The 21731-nt window shown below is 42.6% G+C and overlaps 1 protein-coding gene across 2 annotated transcripts in view; it reads right to left on the bottom strand.

Moving 5' to 3' along the window:
* Positions 1 to 21731, bottom strand: part of DOCK2 (dedicator of cytokinesis 2) — a 422335-nt gene that overhangs the window by 68468 nt on the left and 332136 nt on the right. For both annotated transcript variants that reach the window (XM_047853312.1, XM_047853320.1), the window contains exons 30-32: positions 12106 to 12184; positions 1713 to 1813; positions 1564 to 1622 (exon numbers count right to left, since the gene is read on the bottom strand). In XM_047853312.1, coding sequence (XP_047709268.1) covers positions 1564 to 1622; positions 1713 to 1813; positions 12106 to 12184 — 239 coding nt within the window. The remainder of the gene's footprint in view (positions 1 to 1563; positions 1623 to 1712; positions 1814 to 12105; positions 12185 to 21731) is intronic.

Below are 21731 nucleotides of genomic sequence, written 5' to 3' on the forward strand. Positions count from 1 at the left end.
GTTATGGATGTCTGTGGGTTTAACATATCCCAGTCCCTTCACTCTTTTACATTACCTGCCTGGGCCCTGCCCCTATAGGCCTGGTGCTAATGATTAAAGAGCCATAACAGGAAAATTAGGTTCTGTCCTGATGGGGCAAGGATGAAAATGATGATAAAAATTCTGACCATGGGTATGGCCTCCATGGCTTTACTCTCTCAGTTTTTACTCTTATGAAACTCATAAGTGCCCTGGGAGAAGGTGCTGTTTCCCCAGATTCTACCCAGTGTCACTCAGTCCCCTTGCTTTGGACCTCACAGCTTGTAAATGACAGGGCAAGGCCCAAGGCAGGTATGTGGCAGTCTGTTCTGGGCCTGGTTGTCCAGGCCACCCTTTGATTTTGTAAAGCAATTCATAGCCCTTCTGGTACCAGTGTGTGCTCTTAACCCAAGTCTGATGCTGCCAGAGACCACAGAACCCAGACTGATGGTCTATCCATTGTGCTTCCCCTGCAGTGAATGGACCTTGATGGAAAGGGCAAGAAACTGCTGTCCAGGAAACCCGAAGGGAACTGAAAGACATTAAAACCCCTAGGGAAGCAAGAAGCAATGTCAGGAGAGGTAATTTAGGTTGAATCCGAAAACTAGGCACAGTCCCTGTGTCTCCTCTGAAGATGGCTACATCCAAGCCCAGGGCAGAGTAGATTAGCAGCAGAGAGTCAAGAAGGGCACAGGAAAATTGGAGATGAAAATAGTTCATTACTTGTAACTACTCATTAATCTATCCACCTATCCATTCATCCTTTCAACACTTATATTTATGGAGCAGGATTCAGGCCTGAGGCAAGGTGTGTGGCCCCTGTCCTTGTGGGATCAAAACCAAGCTCTGGGCCTTGCAGCTGTTTGATCTCAAGCAAGTTACTTCCCTCTCTGAGTTTCCTGATCAATAAAAGGAGGGGGCATTTTTCCATCTTGCAGAAGGTGACTGAAGATTAAATAAGATCTCCTTAGCACAGGGCTGACTCAGACTCTCAATAAATGTCTCCCTGATTCCATCTCCACTTCCTTCCATCCACGGGTACCACACAGTTCACACATGAGTCCTGTAGCTCACTGGGACAGGGGTGGCTTCTGGGGTCACCCTCCGGCTCAAATCATGTCACAAAAGACCCTCATCTTCCACAGAACCAATTCTCCTCCGTGGGGTTGGAGGGTCTTTTGTACATCACAACATCACTTAAGAAACTGGAGGTGGAAGGGCACACCAGTCAGCAGGAAGCATGCATGTGATGTGTGAGAACATGAGTTCCCTCAGCAGTCCTGCCCTTCCTCCTTTTTGTAAATTCCAATTTGACTTCTTAAGCCCTCAGGGGCATCAAGCAAGATCTGCGGCTGTTTGGGGGCAGGACACGGGGATGGGCACTCTCTCTCATCAGGCGCTTATTAAGGACCCAGGATGCACACAGTGATAAACTGTTATTTCAAGCTCCCACCACTGAAACCCCTGTGGCCCTCTAACAGATGGTCTTCTAGAAGGAGCTTGGCGTGTGCAGATGTGTCTGTCTGGATGCATGGGCCTACTCACCAAGCTTGTACCACATATCACGGATGGAGAAGCCAATTAGCCGTCTCATGTCCCCATACCTATGAGAAACAACAAATGTCTGCTTCAGTCTCCATCTCAGAGATTTCCATGAAGCCCCCACTTCCAGGAGATCCAAATATTCAACCTACTTATTCAGGATTTTGTTGTATTTGGCATGCGAGAACTGTTCCAGCTGCAGAGAATCCTGAGTGATAAAAGCCACCGCCAGATGAAAATAGTTGTTCCACAGCTGTAAATGAAGGAGTAGAGAACAGTCATGGAGAGGGTCTGAAGTGGGAAAGCATATTAAATGCTGGGTAATGTGAACAATTTATGAAAATGGAAGAAGATAGTGGCAGAACCAGTTTAATTCTGTGCACTGCAATTTTCTAACTGGCATGGACTCTGAAATTAACATCCTGGCCAAAGCAAGGACAATGGATGGATTTCTCTAGGCACTGACCAGGTCCCCAGTCTGGTGACAGGGGAGGGTTTTAGGGCTGCTTTTGAAAAATTGCTTCATTTTGTGTTTTGAAAGACAAACAACTTGCCCAAGCTGAGTGCCCTGGTAGAATTAGAGGTTGATGAGGGATATGTATTTCTGGAAGTCCTCCCTAATCCACCTGATAGCTCAGAGGACCAGCCTGAAACCCATTCTGTCTTAGAATATTTTGCCTCCTCCTTCCCCTTAGGTCAATGGTTTCAAGGTATGGCCCCAGACCACTAGCAACAGCATCACCTGGGAACTTGTTAGAAATGCAAATTATCTGGGGCGCCCGGATGGCTCAGTCAGACTCTTGATTTTGGCTCAGGGCATGATCTCACTATTCATGGGTTTGAGCCCCGCATTGGTCTCTGTGTTGACAATGCAGGGCCTGTCTGGGATTCTCTGTCCCCCCATCTCTCTATCCACTCTCCCTCTCCCTCTCTCTCTCTCTCAAAAAATAAATAAACATTAAAAAAAAAAGAAATGCAAATTCTCTGGCTCTACCCTAGACCTACTGAATCAGACTCTGAAATCTGTGTGTTCATAAGCACTCTGGGTAATTCTGATGTTCATTTGAGTTCAAGAACCTCTGAGGGCCTGGTTTATAGGTAGGCTCGTTGTAATTATAATACTTACATGATCAGTTGGTGCTAAACACTAGGGCTAATACAAGACACTACTCCACTGGCTTTTGTTAAAATAGAACCAGCAAAGCATTCTGCACATGGCAAGTGCTCCAAAATATTGGCTGCAGTGATAACGATATTGATACAATCTACAGAACCTGAGAAATGGAGCCTTAGTGAACCCATCTGCAAAAGGGGTACCCCCTGTACCCATTGCAGAGACCTAGTAGTAAAGGTTACATGAGATGATGTTTTTAAAGGGCATGGATCTCTGTAAGGGCTCAAAAGCACTGGCTATATATATTGATTCCTTTGGTAGCAGGGGAAATAGTACAACCTGGCTCCTTGAGTGCTCAGGGCTATTATTATAAGATGACAAGCCCCTATAAGGAGCAGATGGTGGGGGGAACTTTGCTGCACAAACTTATCCACTTTCAGCCCCCTCTCAACATTGACTAGCAAAAGAAGGGTAACACTAGCTAGAGAAATCACTCACCATTGAGACTTTCATCCTTAATTCAAAGATATTCATTGGAGGTTTCAGATGGCCAAGATTAAGTAAAAGGCAGCTTTACCCTTGATAACATCATTACTGCTGCCCAGAGTGTTGCTTTCAAATGGGCTTATGCTTCCAGTTTCAGACAGAAGAAAACAAGTATTTCATTTTTACCATGGGCCAGGCACTTTCCCATACATCCCTCCTTTCATCTCTTAAAACCTGGTAGCTATCATTAGTCCCATTTTACAGATGAAGATAATGAGGCTTGGAGGGGTTAGGTATTTTTCCAAAGGTCACTCAGTTTGTTATATATACAGTAGATCTGGAATTTGAACTCAGGCCTTCTGATCAAAGTTGAGGACTCTTTCTACACACCATGGTCAGTCTTTGCCTGAAGATGCATTAATGCATTTTTTTTATTGAACACCTTCTACACGCTAGGCATTGTCGTCATGTGGGCATAGGGAGTGCACATACACAGACAGCAGTCCCTACACCCGTGGGGCTCACATTCTGTGGGCAGAAAAAGTTTTTCTTTTTTGAAATTTATCTCCCAGGGTCCGAAAGACCAAGCCCGCTCCTGGAGTACAAAGAAGCAAACTACTGGCTTGTGAAGTCCATCAAGTCAACTCTCCACACAGAGACCAGAGGATCTTCTTAAAACAAGGTGGGTTCAAAAAAAAAAGAAAAACCAAGGTGGGTTCTATCACTCCCTTCCTCAACATCCTTCAAAGACTTCCCATAAGAATCACATCTCAAGGTCTCTTGTTTCCGTAGTAACACTGCTTATCCAAACACACTATACAGGTCAGTTTTCCCGGCCACTCTGGCTATGCTTCCTCCTGGTGCCCCCATGACTTGCAGGTTCTGAAAATGTGTTGCTTTGGTCTGCCTAAGCACAGCTAATACCTCCCCCCATTTAAGATCAGATGGAACAACAATCCAAGGAAACAGAAAACCCGGTCAAAGGGCATGGAAAGTGTTATTTTGAAGGTGATAAATTCCTGATTTCAGGAAATTTCCATAAGAATAATTAGGGCACAATAAGAACAAAGATAGGACAAAGTAAGTTGAATTGCTATTACTTTCAAAAACCATTCCAGAAGTGTCCCCTCAACACATCTGGAACACACAGACACGTCAAATCTAGAGCCTCTTGCTAGCCTCTGTCCTGACTTAGTCCTTCAAAAATGTTTCTCTGCCACCCCATTCCTGTTATATATAATCCATATATCATAACATTCACTTTTTAGAGTATAGAATTCAATAGTTTTCAGTATATTCACAAAAGGTAATACAACCATCCCCACTATTAGCAGTCATTCCCCATTCTTGTCTCCCCCTTAGCCCCTGGAAATCACTAATCTACTTTCTGTCCCTGTGGATTTGCTCAATCTGACATTTCATAGAAAGGGAATAATAAAATATGTAACCTTTCATGTCTGGCTTCTTTCACTAAGCATAATGTTTTTCAAGGTTCATCTGTGCTGTCACATGTATCAGTACTTCACTTATTTTTACTGCTGAATACTAATTTATCATATGGATATACCACATTTTACTTACCCATTCATCCATTGACTGACATTTGTGTGGTTGCCACATTTTGGCTATTATGAATAATGTATCTATGAATTTCTACATACAAGTGTTTGCGTGGATGTATGTTTTCAATTCTGTGGGGTACATGCTTAGAAGTGAACCTGATTTTCCTTTGTCTTCCCTCCTTGAAGATCTTTGTGGGTTATAAGATCATAGATCCTATGCCTCTTTTTTCTTAGTAGATCAGAAATGTGCCCCTAAGTATCTCATCCACAGGCCCAGCCCAGTTTTGTCCAGAGAGCTATGTGGAACCAATTTTGGAACTGAGGGAAGTCTGTCATGGTGAGTGGATCTATGCAATAACCTGAGAGGTGAGCAGTGGCCAAAGCAGACATTTCTGGGTGCTCATAATGCCTCTGCTCTGGACCTTCCTTGTCTTTTGTTCCTAAAGAACCAGGACAAAATGCAATAACATGGCTTTTCAGGCCTCATTCAATTTCCAGTGTTTTCTCCCTCAATAAAGTGCCTATTCCAAGGGGGCTGATCTGCTCAGACTCCATAGACACAACATGAGCATCTTGGCCTCCTTGGCTTGGCTCACCTATTGCACCTAAGTTCTATTCTTTCATCGAAGCCCCGTTCAAGACCCACTTCTTTCACAAAGCCTTCTCAGATGGCACATCGGGTCTGCTCAACCCTTCCGAATTTGAGTAGCTCTTAGTATGTGCAACCACAGATTTGGGTCTACTGTTCTACACCTACACTTGTGCTCTACTCACATTCCTTGACAATATCATCCAGTAGTAGTGAAGAAAATACAAGCATCAGTGTCTCATGGACTACGATGTGAATACCAGTTCTATCTCTTACTAGCTGGGTTGCCTTTAGCTACTTATTTGACTTCTGAACCTCATTTTCCTTACCTGTAAAATGGAAGAAAATAATGGTAACTACCAGAATGGATTGTTGTTAAGTGCTAGGTATCAACTGATGAATGGATAAAGAAATTGTGGTTTATATACACAATGGAATACTACTTGGCAATGAGAAAGAATGAAATATGGCCTTTTGTAGCAACGTGGATGGAACTGGAGAGTGTTATGCTAAGTGAAATAAGTCATACAGAGAAAGACAGATACCATATGTTTTCACTCTTATGTGGATCCTGAGAAACTGAACAGAAGACCATGGGAGAGGGGAAGGGGAAAAAAAAAGGTTAGAGAGGGAGGGAGCCAAACCATAAGAAACTCTTAAAAACTGAGAATAAACTGAGGGTTGATGGAGGGTGGGAGGGTGGGGAGGGTAGGTGATGGGTATTGAGGAGGGCACCTGTTGGGATGAGCACTGGGTGTTGTATGGAAACCAATTTGACAATAAATTTCACAATAAGTAAAGTAAATAAAATAAAATAAAATAAAATAAAATAAAATAAAATAATATGCACATGAAATCATCCACCACAGGCTTGGCACATGTCAGGTGCTCAGTAAATGGAGTGGTGGCATTGTCCATGGTGCTAGTCATAGATTATTTGTCTGTCCTGTCTTTCCAAATGTAAGCTCCACAAGCACCAAGGATCTTGTCTTCCACTTATGTGTATCCCTAATGCCATATTCAGCACAATGGCTTAAATGTAGCTGGGTGCTAGAAAATATTTATTTATTGATCACCATATTGTTAGAAAAATTCTCCCATTGTTTCAAAAGGTTCTAGATTTTCCTTTCCTCCCTGCTCCAAACTGCCTGGTGGCATGTCTATTAAGTACCCAGCTCAGCTGGCTCAGGCAAGCCACAGAGGCTTTAGTCAAACATATGGATCTTTCTTCCCTGGGGGAAGAGTTGAGGTGGCTTCTGATTGGAAATTTAATATTTTGAAATAATAGGACAATAGAAAGTTACAACTAGAATAAATTTAAGGGTCATCTGGTTGAACTCCCTTATTTCACAGATGTAAGTAAACAGTGAGATCCACATAAATGACCACCCAAAGTCATACTGCTAGCGGGTATAACTAGAATTTAGTTACTTTCAATTAACTCTCAAAAAATTATAAGTGTAATATACACATGGCAAAAAAAATGGTATAAAAGATTAAATGATAAAAAGTAATTTTCCATACTACTTGGACCCTAGTCTAATTCCTCAGAAGAAAAATTTTTTAACACTTTCCTGGATATCCTAAAAATCTTTTTATGTATAAACAAACATGTATAGACATTTTTTTTTAAAAGTAGTCTGCTGTACTTTGCTTTTTTCTCTCATCAATATTTCTTGCCTATGTTTCCACATTAGCCTGTACAGATCTACTTCTGTCTCTTTTATTGCTGTATGGTATTCTTCTATAAGTATATACTTTAATTTTAACCAATTACCTGTTTATAGGCATTCAGATTAACTCCAACTTTTTTTTCTTTAGCAGCAGTGCTGTAATCAACATTTTGTTTATACATCTTTATGCATGAGAGACTATAATGTAGTAAACATTCTGAGATCTGGAACTGTTAAGAGACAAGGTCTACATAGATTTTGTTGTTTGTTGTCTTTGTTGTTTGTTTTAATAGACACTGAAAGGTTGCCTTCCAGGGTTCCACTCCAGTTATCAGCTCCATTTTCATGGGCAAGTTGCCCTACCTCTCTGAGGCTCAGTTTCCTCATCTGGAAAGATGAAGCTAATAGTATGAAAAGGGAGGTAATTATAAGGGCCAAATGAGGAAATCACTGCCTAGAAAACTCCTACTTCATCTTGCAATCCCAGTTCAAAAATCACTTCCTAAGTGGGCATTGGTCATATAATGGTGAGCATAGCTGCCTTCCAAATATCACTTCCTGGGGAAGCCTTCCCAATGTGCCCTGTCTAAAGCAGATCCACCCATTCACCTTCATTACACCCTGCTCACAGGATTTTTGACATGTTTTAAGTTGAACTTATTTATTTCCTGTCTCTTCTAATGGATGTGAGCATCTGGCAGGCAAGAACCCCCTCTTTTTATTCACTGTTGAATATCCAATATCCAGTGTTGTGTCTAACCCAGCACATGCTCAGGAAATATTTGTTGAGCAAGTTCATTAATGAGCCCAGCACTCCCTGTGCATTCTTGTTAATTTGGGAATTTGGGAGTGATTTTGGGAGTAAAAGCCTCCAATCATGGATTCAGGTTAGGAACATCATGTCAGAGATAGTCTAGAGTCCTCAAGCTGAAGCAGGTATGGCCAAAGAAGCTATCCCCAAGCATGCGACCATCTTTTGGTGTGGGGAAGTTGTCCCACCAGGATCTTCCCTGGGTGGGAAGTACTCTGGGGGGGGGGGGTGGGTACAGTGGGCCTCTTCAAGCCTTCAATGGGTGCTCTCCATGTGTGTGTATACTCTCTCACACTTTTTTTTTTTTTTTTTTTGGCCATTACTAGTTACATTGCCTTTATAAAGACCAAGCCTGCTTTTAGTCCTTCAGTAATGACTGGAAGTATCCTTTTCATTTCATAGGGTCTACAGTACAGGTTCAAAAATGATCCCAAGGTGATCTGGTGCCCAGAAGCTGATCCAGAAATGCCTCAAGGCCAAGGCTGGAATTACCAAATACAGAGCCCATTACAGTTTCCCAAGTAGAGAGAATGTTCTTAGTAGTAATCAGACAGCTGCCTAAGAGAGAAACAATCTTCCTAGGGCCAAAGAGCACATCTGAAGTGTAGCCACGGATTCCTGGCCAATCAGAGTAACCAATATGGAGAATCTAATCCCACAGCCAATCATTGTAGAGCTCTCTATCCCAGATTCCAGCAAGAGCTAACTAGGGCAGACAGTGTTTCTGAAGCTAAATAGAGCTGTCTCCTAGATTTGAAAGGCACTCTGTTTTTAAGAGACAGTGCAGAAGAGTGGAAAGGGCCTGGGACTTGCACACAGGACTGGAATTGAATTCCAGCAGCTCCTGCTTAGCGGCTAGATGACCTTTAACAGAAAAGTCAACCACTTCTCTGAAGCTCAGTATATTCACCAGTAAACTGGGTATATCCCAACCTAACAGGGTTATGGTGAGGATGAAAATGCCCTAAGTAGATGCTTAATAAAAGTTAGTCATCTTTGGGGCACCTGTGTGGCTCAGTCAGTTAAGCATCCAACTCTTGACTTCAGGCCATGGTCTCACGATTTGTGGGATTGAGCCCCACGTTGGGCTCTGTGCTGGTGGTGAAGCCTGCTTGGGATTCTTTCTCTCCCTCTCTCTCTGCCTCTCTTGCACATTTTCTCTCTCTTCCTCTCTCTCAAAAATAAATATATAAACTAAAAAAAAAAAAAGTCATCTTCAAAAGCTTGGATGCTAGAAGGTGGATTTACAGCCTACTATATGACTCTAAGATCCTTGAGGGCAGAGCAGTGCTCTGCTCTGCTTCTGAGTTCCTCATAATGTGTTGCAGTAGTCCTGGACCCATGAGAATTGCTCTTAAACAGAATTCCTTGCTGAGTTGAATTTGAAATCCTCCCTTGGTCTTCCCTGACCATTCAAATGCATGTAAATGCCAAGGCCCAGCCTCCTGAACAGGGCTTGGGAATGCAAATTATTTTAGCCTCAGGCAGAAAACATAATTTCTATAATTCCCAAGTCTTGTCACCCACAGAGTGGCACCCACAGAGTTTCTTGCTTTTTGCCCTTTGTATCATAAAACCGCAGTTCCAGAAAAGATATTAGAGATAATCTCATTGCACCTACCCCTCCTCTGGACAGTGGCTGCCAAGGCCAGCAGCGCTTAGTGATGGATGCTGTTCCTGCTGATATTAAATGCATAATTAATGAAACCATAAGAAGGAAACAAGGCATGTTCCAGGCAGGGTACAGAGAACAAATCCATTCTCGCACGGGGTGAGGAGAAGGTAGGAGAACAAAGATAAGGTTGAAAAATGATCCTGTTCTTGAATACTTTTTAACAAATATCTATGGAAGTCTCATTAGGAAAAGAGACTTATTTCATTCTGTAATGTTGGCCATTTTTCTGTTTTATGAAACTCTGTGGGTATGACAGCCCTAGGCAATGTGTGGGACTGGAAGATGCCTTCCCACTATCCTGTTTACCAAGGACTGACATTGAGTTCCTAGATTTGACATATTTTAGGGCCATCACGTCAAAATGATGACCATTATTATAATAAGCTAACATTTTATTAAATTGCTACCATGTTCCTGGTAGTGTTCTAAGTGCTTTACATGAATTTGTTCACTTAATCCTCTCAAAAATCCAATGAGGCAGCTATTATTAGTATTTTAATTTGATATTGAAGAGACTGAGGCACAGAGGAGTGAAGTAATTTGCCTAAAGTCACACAGCTCATAAGCTCAAATCTTCTATGTATGAAATCCCCACTTCTCTGGGCATCTCTCAGATGCAGATTCTTTTTCAGGAAAACAGGATAAAACCTCAAATAATGGCATGAGGGACAGGAGCTGCACTTCTCTTGGAAAGTATCCCCTAAGGCCATGGAGGAGAGCCAGAGTCGGGGAAACCAGGTCTGAGGCTGTCATTGCCACCACCCACGGAAAGAGATGGACGGACTAGCTGGCAGTTCTATGGCCTAAACACTGCCTCACTGCTGGCCTCTAGATATGTTACTCCAAGCTGCCCCTCCAAAAAAGCAATGACCTTATTAGCTTCCTGGAACACACTCGTACCTGAAGCCTGCAGGCATCTGGTTCACATTTGGAAGGGAATCAAACACTTCTCCTGATTCAAAACAGCCAAAGTGACATGTTTTGTTTCCATGTCAGAGATTTATAACTCTCAGCCAGAACCTCTCCATGAACCCAGTGCGGGGGTGACTCCCTATCTAGCACATGACTGTGGTGATCTGCAGCTGTGATGTCAGCCACTGCTGTGCTTTGGGCCCAACTCCTCGCTGACATGCTGTGACACTTCAGGCTATCTGCTTATCACCTCTGAGTCTCAGTTCCCACATCCTTCCAGCAGAAAAAGTACTAGTAAGAGTAACTAACTTGTAGTGTAGTGGTAAGGGCTGAGAAAGATAATGCCCATAGAATGCTTCCCATGAGATCTGCACATGTAAGCCATCAGAAGATGGCAGCTACTCTTTTTATCATCATTATCATAATAGCTCAGTTGCCTGATTTGAATGCAAGGTAGTGGGAGAGAATCTTATTCAAAGATAATGTTTATTACATACTTATAGGATAATGCTTTCCAACAGAGTGGACCTTGTAGCCCTCCACCCAGGCATCATCTCCCCAAGGAGGCCTACTATGCATTGGGCACAGAGCGTAGAGTCTGTGAGTATAAGGTCTTTACACTCATGAAACTTACACTTTACTGGAGGAAAGAGAAAAAAAATGTGCATGTAGACAAATAAGAAAGATAATTTCAAATAGCATTTAGTGCTATGAAGAGACTACAACAGGCTAAGTGGTAATACATAAAAACCATGGGATCAGCGGGGAACCCTCAAAAGGGCTCAGTCAGGGGAGAAAGCATTTGAATGGAGACTGGTGAAACCTTACAGTGAATTCTCCCAGCAAGCCCCCTGACACATTCCAATTCTGCAAAAACCCTATGAAACAGAAAGAGTAGGTATTATGAACTTTTTACAGATGAGCCAACTGAGGCATGGAGACAGCCCAGGCCTTGTCTGAAGCTGCACATCTAGTCATAGGCCAAAGCCCAGCTAAGAAATGAACACCCTAGATGAGCAGGCAGAAAATACCATTGCCTCAGCTCACCGGCTACTTGCTAAACTTGCAGTGCAAGAGATCCTGGGGGTCAGGGGTTTCCCCAGAGGAGGGATCCCCTTTCAGGGACCTTCTCTCTCACATCTCCAGCCAGAGGTAGCAATCTGGACTTTTCCCCAAGGCTTTGAGGAATTGTCTCTTCTTGCCTACACCTTGAGCAGATGTGGCACTCTGCTTGCCCCAGGGATGTGTTTTGAGACCCTCACATCTCACAGAGGCCCCAGGGATTGTCTGAACCCAAAAAGTGACTTCTGAAGGAATCATGAAATGTACTGTGAGCTTTGTGAGCTTTATTTTTCAGTTTGAGTGGCTGCTTTTCTAGGCTCCGGTGAATAGAAAACTACAAGAATGTGATACATTTCTAAAAGGTGGTACCCACTCTGACAATGGATGAACGCAAATCTCCTCTTTAGCATAAGATACATTATACAGTCACATTTGCATATGCTGCTCAGTTAATGACTATTCAATCAAGGGCCTGGTTCTAAACCCTCAGCTTCAATCAAGGGCCTGGTTCCCTCCTTGCCCACACCCATCTGTGGAAACCCCCAGAGGCACTGGCATACCTTATGTGTGCTTCAAGATGTGTTTGATGTAGCAATCAGCCCAAGATGCTAGAGCCGCCTTGCCAGGGCACCCCAAGCACACCATGGTGCCTCACACTCACCTGGAACTCAAAGTTTGTGTGTTCCAGGAACTTCTGATTCATGGTTTCTGCAAACTTGTTGATCGCTCTCAGGAAGACCCTGGAAGAGGGGAGAAGGTCACTAGGCCATCTCAGCATGCTAGGTCAAGCATCCCTCCCCATCTTCCAGACCAAAGTTCCCTCAGGGAGGGGCTCAAAGACCCAAAGAAGAGGTCAGCTGACCCACCTGCTCATACAGTAGACCTGGGGCCATGTTTGCTCTGCAAGAACTTAAGAACTAACCATTTGACTTCCCCAGAAAATGTGCATTATCTTTTGTTTAAACTATTACAAGCTTATGCCAGAAAATTTATGCTATCCAGAAAGACAGAAATTGCCTCCTCCACAACAAACAAGCAAACAAAAAAACCACCAAATTTTATCACCTAGAGAAAACCATCCTTGAGATTCTGGTGAACGTTATGTTCAAAGGTCTCCCTAGATGTATACACATGAGTGGTATTTGAAAGATATCATTTTGATAAATAGGGCTAAACGGCAAATGCTGTTTCACAGCTTGTCTTTTTTACTCAGCAATAAATAGTGTGTTCCTTTCGTGCCAATGAATGCAGATATACATCATGCCTTTTAATCACTGAAGAGCATGCCATTGTATGGATGTGTCACAGTTTATGTAATCAGTCATTTAGTGATGATCCTAGATGCTCAGCTCTTACAGTGTTTCAGTGATCGCTCTTTATGTATGCCTTGCACCTCCTAAATATACCTCTTTTCCAGTCTTCTTCTTGAAGTGGTAATACTTAGCAAATGTTATGCCCACTTAACATTTTGGTACCTGTTGTCAAATTGTGTTTCTCCTTAAATGTCTTCCCATCCATCTCTTCCTTCCCTTCCTCCTACCAAGCCCCATTGACTGGTCTTTCAGCCTCCCATCTCTTGCCTCGTCAATATCAAGAATATTTTGCCCAATGGACCCCTCCAGTCATGTTAATCACCCATTTCAGTGACTGGCCACTGTCCACAAGATAAGCCCAAACTCTTTCTCTTGACAGTCAATGGCCTTCATGACTGGACCCCATCCTTTCTGGACTAATTTCTCACTGCTATTCTGTGCTTTTTCTTGTTTTCTGATACAAAGCTGCATTCCTCCTTTGTATAGACTACCTCTCTTCTTTTAAATCTCTTTAGGGCAGGGTCTGCTGCATCTTTGTGTCCCCCAAAGGACGGTCATTGCAATTTCTTTTCTCAGAATTCATCATGGTCTAGGATGACTTATTTGTGTGACTCAATAATGCCTGTCTGCTCCACTAGACTGTACTTTCCTTGAAATCAGAGACTCCCTCTGTGATCTCATCTACTCTCCAACCTACTTGCCTTTGGCTCCCAAACTTACATCTTCCTCCCTGGTCTCTCCCTTGAGCTCCAGCTTGCAACCCAGCTCCTTACTCCATACCCTCACATGGATGACTAATAGGCATCTCAAACATAATGTCAAAATTTCAACTCCTATTGGGGCGCCTGGGTGGCGCAGTCGGTTAAGCGTCCGACTTCAGCCAGGTCACGATCTCGCAGTCCGTGAGTTCGAGCCCCGCGTCGGGCTCTGGGCTGATGGCTCAGAGCCTGGAGCCTGCTTCCGATTCTGTGTCTCCCTCTCTCTCTGCGCCTCCCCTATTCATGCTCTGTCTCTCTCTGTCCCAGAAATAAACGTTGAAAAAAAAAAATTTTAAATAAAAAAAAAAAAAAATTTCAACTCCTATTACCTGTAGTCTTCCCATCTAAGTTAAGAGTAACTCCATTCTTCCAATTGCTCAGTGGGGGAAAAAAAAACCTGGAAGCATCTTTGATTTTTTCTCTTTCTCTCATATCCTATACCTGGCCTGTCAGCAAAACCGCTCAGTGTTACTTTCAAAATACACTCATAATTTGACTTCTTTTCATCACCCCATTGCCAGTGACCTCAAACAAACCACCATCATTTCTCTCCTAGATTTCTGCAATAGCCTCCAAACTGCCACATGCCAAACTGTGATCTAGTCTCCATTGTGCATGTGTTTTTGTAAAGTCTTCAAGGAGAGTGGACAGATCTTACCTGTACCACTAAAATTTTTGATTAACAGTGAATAATCAATAACTACTTATCCATTGAATGTCTGGTCCAGGGAAAATGTCTATTTGGCTTACCTGAGACACAATAGGATGCCAGTAGAGAAAGTATTAATTAGAAGGTTATTGCTTTGGGTAATGATTTTTGCTTAGGAAGCTCTGAGATACTGTATAAAGCGTACCTGCACATCAGAGGTATCCCCTCCCAGGGATGAGGAACCTGGGCTATTTATTTACTAATGCCAGCCCCTCACAAGGTGAAAATTACTCCTGAGGACATTAAGTCCCTAGCACTTCTGGCTTGCCTTGCAGATGGACTGATCTCTCTCTTGCAGCCAGAGAAAGTCCAGAGAATGAAAGAAGTAGGAAGCTCTCAGGATGTGTGGTGAATGTCCACCAAAGCTGCAGGTATACTCTGAATGGGCCAAGAGTGTGGGCAGGGCAATTATAGCATGTGCTACATTGGGCACTCCTTGTAAAGAACCTGAGCCAGGTGTTCATCAAGCACTTAAATGTTTGTTGAACAAAGAAGACAGTGCAGCCTGGTATCAGGATCCCAAGATTTGTATACCCCCCCCCCCCCCCCCCCACACACACATACACGCACAGCTGGATGTGGTTTCTGGCTTTGCCACTTGCCAGCTGTGTGGATTTGGGACATCTGTTAATATCACTTTGACATCTCAGCTTCCATGCTTGTGAAATACCAACAATGTAACCGCTTTCACAGGGTTGCTGCAGGCTTCAATGGCAAAAACATGGCAAGGGTGGAGTATGGTGCCTGACACCATGGTAACGACAGTAAGAGAGCAGCCGTGGCCACTTCAGACCCTTTGCATGGCTTCGTTCTTCTTCTGAGGTCAGGGACTGACAGCAAAATGGGCAAACAGGACAAGTTGCAACCAGTAACCAGTTCTGAGGTAGGTAGGATCACACAAAGACAAAACAATGAAAGTTTCACAAAATCCTCCCCATATCAGGATGTCAGAAAGTGAGATTTCTTTGGTTTTGCTCTTCTGTCATTTGCTAATATGCCTTTGAAAAATATCTATATTTTCTCCTTTAAGATTAGTATCTGATTCCCCAGAGGGAAATGCATTGAGTGGCTGTCATGTTATAAACTTCTTGGAATCTGTAATGTGATCCCAAAATGAGGGGTTTTACAAATTCTCAGAAGCAACAAAGCTATTAGTAGTAGTCAGTAATAGTTATTATTCTGATTGTCAGCCTAAATCTGTCTCTGGTTCTCAAAGGCCAGTTGAATGACCAGGAATTGATCAACACTCTTGTGTTAATGGTGGATACTGATAGCAGATAAGGGCTGGGGGCAGTAAGTCAAGGTTCTTCCCTCTCTCTGGATTCTTCCACAGCTACCCACTGGGAATCATAATATCACTTAACTTTGGTTTCTCATGTATGGGTTTGGAAAAGTTATGTCTTTTGGTTTCTCTTTAAAAATAGCTATACTTAAATCCTAAGCACTAATATGGTGAAGTAGATTGGAATTAAAACATACTCAATGATCTCTGTTACTCTCAACAATGAACTTGAATTGTTGAAAACAAAGTTCATGATCAAATCTCAACCTAACACTTCCTGCAACTCATTTGCAATGCTTAGCAGGATCTATGAAATCAATAATAATCAGAGCCACAGTTACCAGTAATGGGCAGGGCTCTCTGCTAAGTACTTAGCATGGATTCTTTCTGTGTTTCTGTTTTTCTTTTTTAGTTCTTACATTTAATTCTCTCAGTTAGATGTTGTTTCCATTTTAGAGATACGAGTTTAGGTAACTTTCCTAATAACCCAGACAATACATGTGAAACCAGGATTTAAACAGAGGTACGATGCCTTCACATCCTAGGTATTTAACCACTATGCTATTCTGTCCATAAGAAAACCTCTTAATTCTGTTCAACGGGAGCTATGAGTTCACCTTATTAATAATAGCAACTACACAAGTACAAGTATTCATGTACCCTGTGCTAAGTACTCTAACAGACATTCTTTCACATAATTCTACAAACTGAGGTACGAGCCAATGTTACACCCATTTAACAGAAGAAGAAACTGAATATTGGAAAAATAAAATGATCTCCCCACATTCATATAGCACATAAGCAGCAGAGTCCAGACCCAATCTCAGGGTTGTCTCTCTCTAAAGACTTTGCAATTAACCAGAAGGATATACTGGCTCCCTTGAAGGCCAGCCTGCACAGTCTTTTGGCGCTGGGCATGCTCGAACTCGTGCCTGCCATTCTGCCCCAAGTTCCTATACACTTTGTCCCTATCATCCTGCTGCTCTGCCCACAGCTGCCTGGGCACAAGGCCAACGCTTGACTCAGACAGTCTTCCCTGGGTGGCCAGCAGCCCATGGGTGACCTTATGGGTACCCCGTGGGGGCACCCAGGCCTGAAGTGTAGTTAAATCAAATCCTTTTAGGCAGTCCGATAGCATGACAACCAGGGAGAGTGCAGTGACCTACGTCCTGAGTACAAGCCATGAACAGATGACTCTGACAGGAAGCAGAAGCTGTAAGAGAGAGAAGTCAGCTGCTGTAAGAAGGAAGAAACTGGCAGAAAGATCCTTGAAGGCACAGTAGGGTCATAATGATGATAGTTAAAATTTAACAAGATATTACTAAGTGTTCTATACGAATTTTCTCAACCAATTTTCACAATATCACTAGGAAGTAGGTGCTATTGGTATTACTTTTATTACATAGACTCCAGCATGTGCTGGAGCAAGTTGATCCCGGGTCAGAGTCCCACTCTGGTCCTCTTCCATGCTGTGGCCTGGAGCTAGTTGCTTGACCTCTGGGAATCTCAACTGCCCCTTATGTGAAATAAACCATGTAAAGGTTAAATAAGATGTAGTGTATAAAGCTGGTGGCCTAATGCCTCAGCACATAGAAGTCCTCAATAAATGTCAGTCACTGTTGTTGTCATTATTGTTAACAGCCTGGTCACCTGGTAGCTCTGTGGCAGGAGTATCCAAGGCTGAAAACATTCTGATGTGACAACCAACCCACACCCAGAGGTTGTGCTGTGGAAATAAAAGGGTATGCCCTTTCTGGTGAAAACACCCAAGGGAGAGAGAAGGCCTCTCTGAATCCCATTTCCCCTTCCCCCTGCAGTCCATAGGATGCAGTTGATTCTACTGGTTAACACTTGACAATGGAAAATAAAAGAGCTGGAGAAGGGAGCTCTCACTCCTCCCCTTGAGGCAGTGAGAAATCCATTCTCCCAGAGCCTTTAAGCTACTTCCCTCACAACACACAAAAGCTCCATGCACCCAAGAGGTTAGAGTGAATCGACAGCTTCCAGCTCAGCGTCAAGGAACGGCTCACTCCGCGGTGCCCCTGACACCGCTCATGTAATCTGGGATTCTAGCGAGCGATGCAGTAGGCTCTTGGGATCTAGACTCCTGCAGCCTGCTGAACACCAGGATTAGTTGTGCTGTGCTGGCTAAAGAACCCATGGAGAGGCCTCCTTCTGGGCAATATGCACTGGAGGAGGCGAGGTCCATAAAAAGGAGTAGGCACTACAAATTAATGTAGGTAGTAGGAAGGGGAAGTGGTAGTCAGTGATTTGTCAGCATCCCGTTGGAGCCACCATATGACTGCTGGGCACTGCCCTACTCAACATCCTACACTTGACTTCTGTGACCCCATTGTGTGCCTCTTATGTGCTTGAGACAATGTTAGACCTTGAAATATGTCACTGATAAAGGTAGACAAGATCTGGTCCAGATTTGCCTTTTCTGTGAAATATTTTGGATATTCCCAAACCATAGGAATGTGACACGGAAAAAAAAACAGCTAACACTTATGAAATGCTTGCCATGTGCCAAACACTGTTCTAACCACTGTGTGTATATTATTTCATTTCATTTTGGCCCTCACAACTGTGATAGGTACTTTTATTAGCCCCATTTTACAGGAGGAAAAACTGAGTCATAGTAATTACATAACTTTGCCCAAGGCCATCTAACTATTAAATGGTAGAGGCAGGATATGGACCCTGGCAGTCGTAAATCCTAACTTGTCTGGGTATTCTTTGTGCTCTGAACTCACTGCAGTGACTGCAGCAATTGGTTATATTTCCATGGGCACATTTACTGTCTCACCAACTAGACCGTAAGCCCCCTGCCTTCTGGGACCACGGCACAGGCCCACTCCCTAGAGCCCTGCATAACCAGGACACTCAATAAATATGTGTTGGTTGATTCCATTTAAGATGCTATAGGGATGTGTACAAGCCCCCAATCCCCCTCAAAATGTTGGATTTCCAGCTTGAGGTGCAGATGGAAGGGGAGAAAAGAGGTTCCTAGGTATAATTTTGTTAGTTTACAATATTATGAAGAACTTCATCATTTAAAAATTTACCGTATCATGTAAATCAAATCTTTCTGAAAGCTGCATCTTACCAAAAAGAAAAAAATGTTCTAACAGAAGGCATTTCTTGCAGTAGACATGTTGCTTTGTCTGCATACACAAACAGTACACACAGCTGAGGAGACATTCAACTCTGGAAAACTCCATTCTCTCCAACAAGCAGATAAATAAATTACATATGACTAATACATACACACATAAATCATAAGTGATAACAGATAAATTATAAAAACAGGTAAGTTTTGTAATATATAAGTAATAAGGAAGGAAAGAAGGAAGAAAGGAAGGAAGGAAGGAAGGAAGGTAGGAAGGAAGGAAGGAAGGAAATTGTAAAGTACATACTAACCAGCATAGGAAGTAGAAATGATGTTCTGAAAAATCCTAGTCAGGGCTAAGCAAGGCTAATGTTCTGTTTGTCCAATTTACATTGAAATCTTTCACTAACTAGTTGCATGACCTTGGACAAGTTACCTCTTTGGGTCTCTTTCAGTTATCTGAGCCACTACGTATGCAGTGAGCACATCTGTACAATGCACTTCATAAAATGAGCCTCACTATTTTACAGGATAAAGCAGTAAAGATAAAGAACACGGACTCTGATCGCATGGCTTATTAGCAGTGCAACACTGTGTGAGTTACTCATCTATCCTCATATGTAATATCTGTCCTCATATGTGGACTGTAGTAGTTTACATCATAAATTTGTTGGTAAGATTAAATAAACTCATACAGATTATAAGATTAAATAAGGTATTCACAGCAGGGTTGGATCTAGATGCTCAATACATGTTAGCTATCATAACATCACAGCAAATGTAAAAGAGGTGAGAAAATTTCAAGTGCCCCACTGTGGACTGAAGATGAAGGACATCTACTGACTCATCGACATGACTTCAAGGAGAAAAGAGTCATTTTTCTGGTTGACGTTAGGCACATCCTTCTCTAGTCCAAGGCTAAATTTGTTGTCTACACCTGGAGATGGCAATGCTTCTATTCAGTGAGTTTTCTGAGGTCCCACCACTGTGCTGAGGAGTCACTCATTCCATCCTCACAAAAAATACCATGAAATGGAGATTATAATTAATCCCCATTTTACAGATCAGGAAATTGAGAGTCCAAGAGATTAAATGACTTCCCAAGAAATAGAAGTGGCAGAACTAAGAAGTCTGAAACCCGACTATATTTCTGATTCTTTTTTTTTTTTTTTAATGTAGAGACTTAAGTACTTAGATGATCCTTAAGAGATACAAATATTTCTACTTAGGAGACAATTCCACTTCCTTAGATCCTTTAGAAAATCATATTGTCATTTTCTAAGTTTAAAGAAACCAAGGATTATGGTATCATCTCTTGGGGCCTGTCCCCCAAAAAGACTAAAGTCCATAGCTTGCTGGCACTGCAGGAGGGGACATCCCTCCAGACTCTTCCACATGCTTCCTCTAAGATGACTGTAGATGACGCAGAAGGAATTGCTGGCCTGGTCAGGGCTGCAGCCTCTCTGGGCTTCCATCATCCTGACCCTGTATAAGTGGTAGTTGTCTGTGCATTTATTTGCCTATCTATCATCCATTTCTCCTGCTGGTAATAACACCTAGATGTTTCCTTTGGGTAACTATTCCCCCTACCTCCCCTTTTGCTCCCAGGCTTTGTGGTTTGGGTAGAACTAACCATAGCCTCCCAGTTGCAAGGTGAGTCACGTGACCCAAGCTTGATGAAACAGCAAATTTCATTTTCCTGTCCACAGAAGTTTATAAATGGGCATGTATCCTAAGCCAGAACTCTGAATATTAGCCTGGGGACTCTTGTTATACCTATTGAAGAAGAGGCCTTTTCTTTTTAGTGGGGTTGCTAATTCAAGACATATATCTGGAATTTCTAGAGCGCATTTCCTCCACCACAAAGAGAGTATCTACTTGAGAATGAAGCCAACAGAGAAAAGAGCAAAGACAGAGATACAGATTTCCTACAACACTTTTTGAGCACCTAGATACATCTATGCCTGAAGTCATAACTCTGAGATTTTTCAGTTGTCTGAACTAATAAACTTGACTCTCCTTTTACTTAGGCAAATTTAAACTAGATTTCTTTAAAAATTCTAATCAGTAAGTACTCACTGGATACACAGAGTTCATTATATGTATTTATGAATGTCAGGCTCTGCGGTAGGAGCTGGAAACACAGAGATAAATTAGATATAGTGCTTGCCTTCAAGAAGTCCATTCTTTAGTGACAGAAACAGTCATGTGAAGAGATAATTATAGTACAGTAGAATAAGTGCCATAATATGGGCATGTATAGAAACACAAAGAAAAGAACACATTCTCCTACCATGACAAGAGTTCTAGAAGCATCCACAAAGGAGAGATTATAGTGTCAAGAATTTGAAGGATACTTTCATGCTGAGTTTGGCCTAGAAGGGAGGAAAGCAATAGTTTATGACAAGTCACAGAAGAATAAAATGGTAGATAACAGTGAATAGTTGAATGTATCTAAAGTAAAGGGTGAGTTGAAGATGACTCATGTGGGTGGTTCATGTATTTTGGCAAAGCCTGAAGACATTATTGACCAGCTGGCAGACAGTAAGAGGATTCACATACAGCTTAAGAGCTGGCTACTACCATAATATGAGATGACTGAACATTGACATAAGGTACTATCAGGTATATAATTTGTTGAGCTCAGTACACAATGAAAATGTGAATCTCCTTGTCGAAAAATTACTAAGAATTTCAAGATGATAAAGAGAGGGCATTACACCAAGTATGGGGACTTTTATAGTGCAGGGTGGTAAGCAACTGCACAAGTTGCAGACCCAGAAAGCTGGCCCTGACATAGAGGTAGAAATGGACCTGCCTCTGATCTGTGATGTGGCCTGGGTTAGCAGGCAAGGTTAGCTCAGAATGAGAATTCTGACATTTTATTGCTGGGGTGATTTTCCTCCTCCCAACATAAGCTCTGATGCACAGACATACTTTCTTCTGCCTTGAGAAACCTCTTCTTCCCTTCACCAGCCCCTAAAGCTGGCCCCAAGAGCACTGTGGGTAAGTGTGTCTATCAAGTCACATGGCTAGACACTTAGGCATCCAATTAGTAGAAGAACATCTTTTCAGAGGACAGAAAGGTAAGGGATGAGGGTCACCTGGGACTG

This window comes from Prionailurus viverrinus, chromosome A1 (genome assembly GCF_022837055.1).
Source record: "Prionailurus viverrinus isolate Anna chromosome A1, UM_Priviv_1.0, whole genome shotgun sequence".
In the NCBI taxonomy this organism is placed as follows: domain Eukaryota; kingdom Metazoa; phylum Chordata; class Mammalia; order Carnivora; family Felidae; genus Prionailurus; species Prionailurus viverrinus.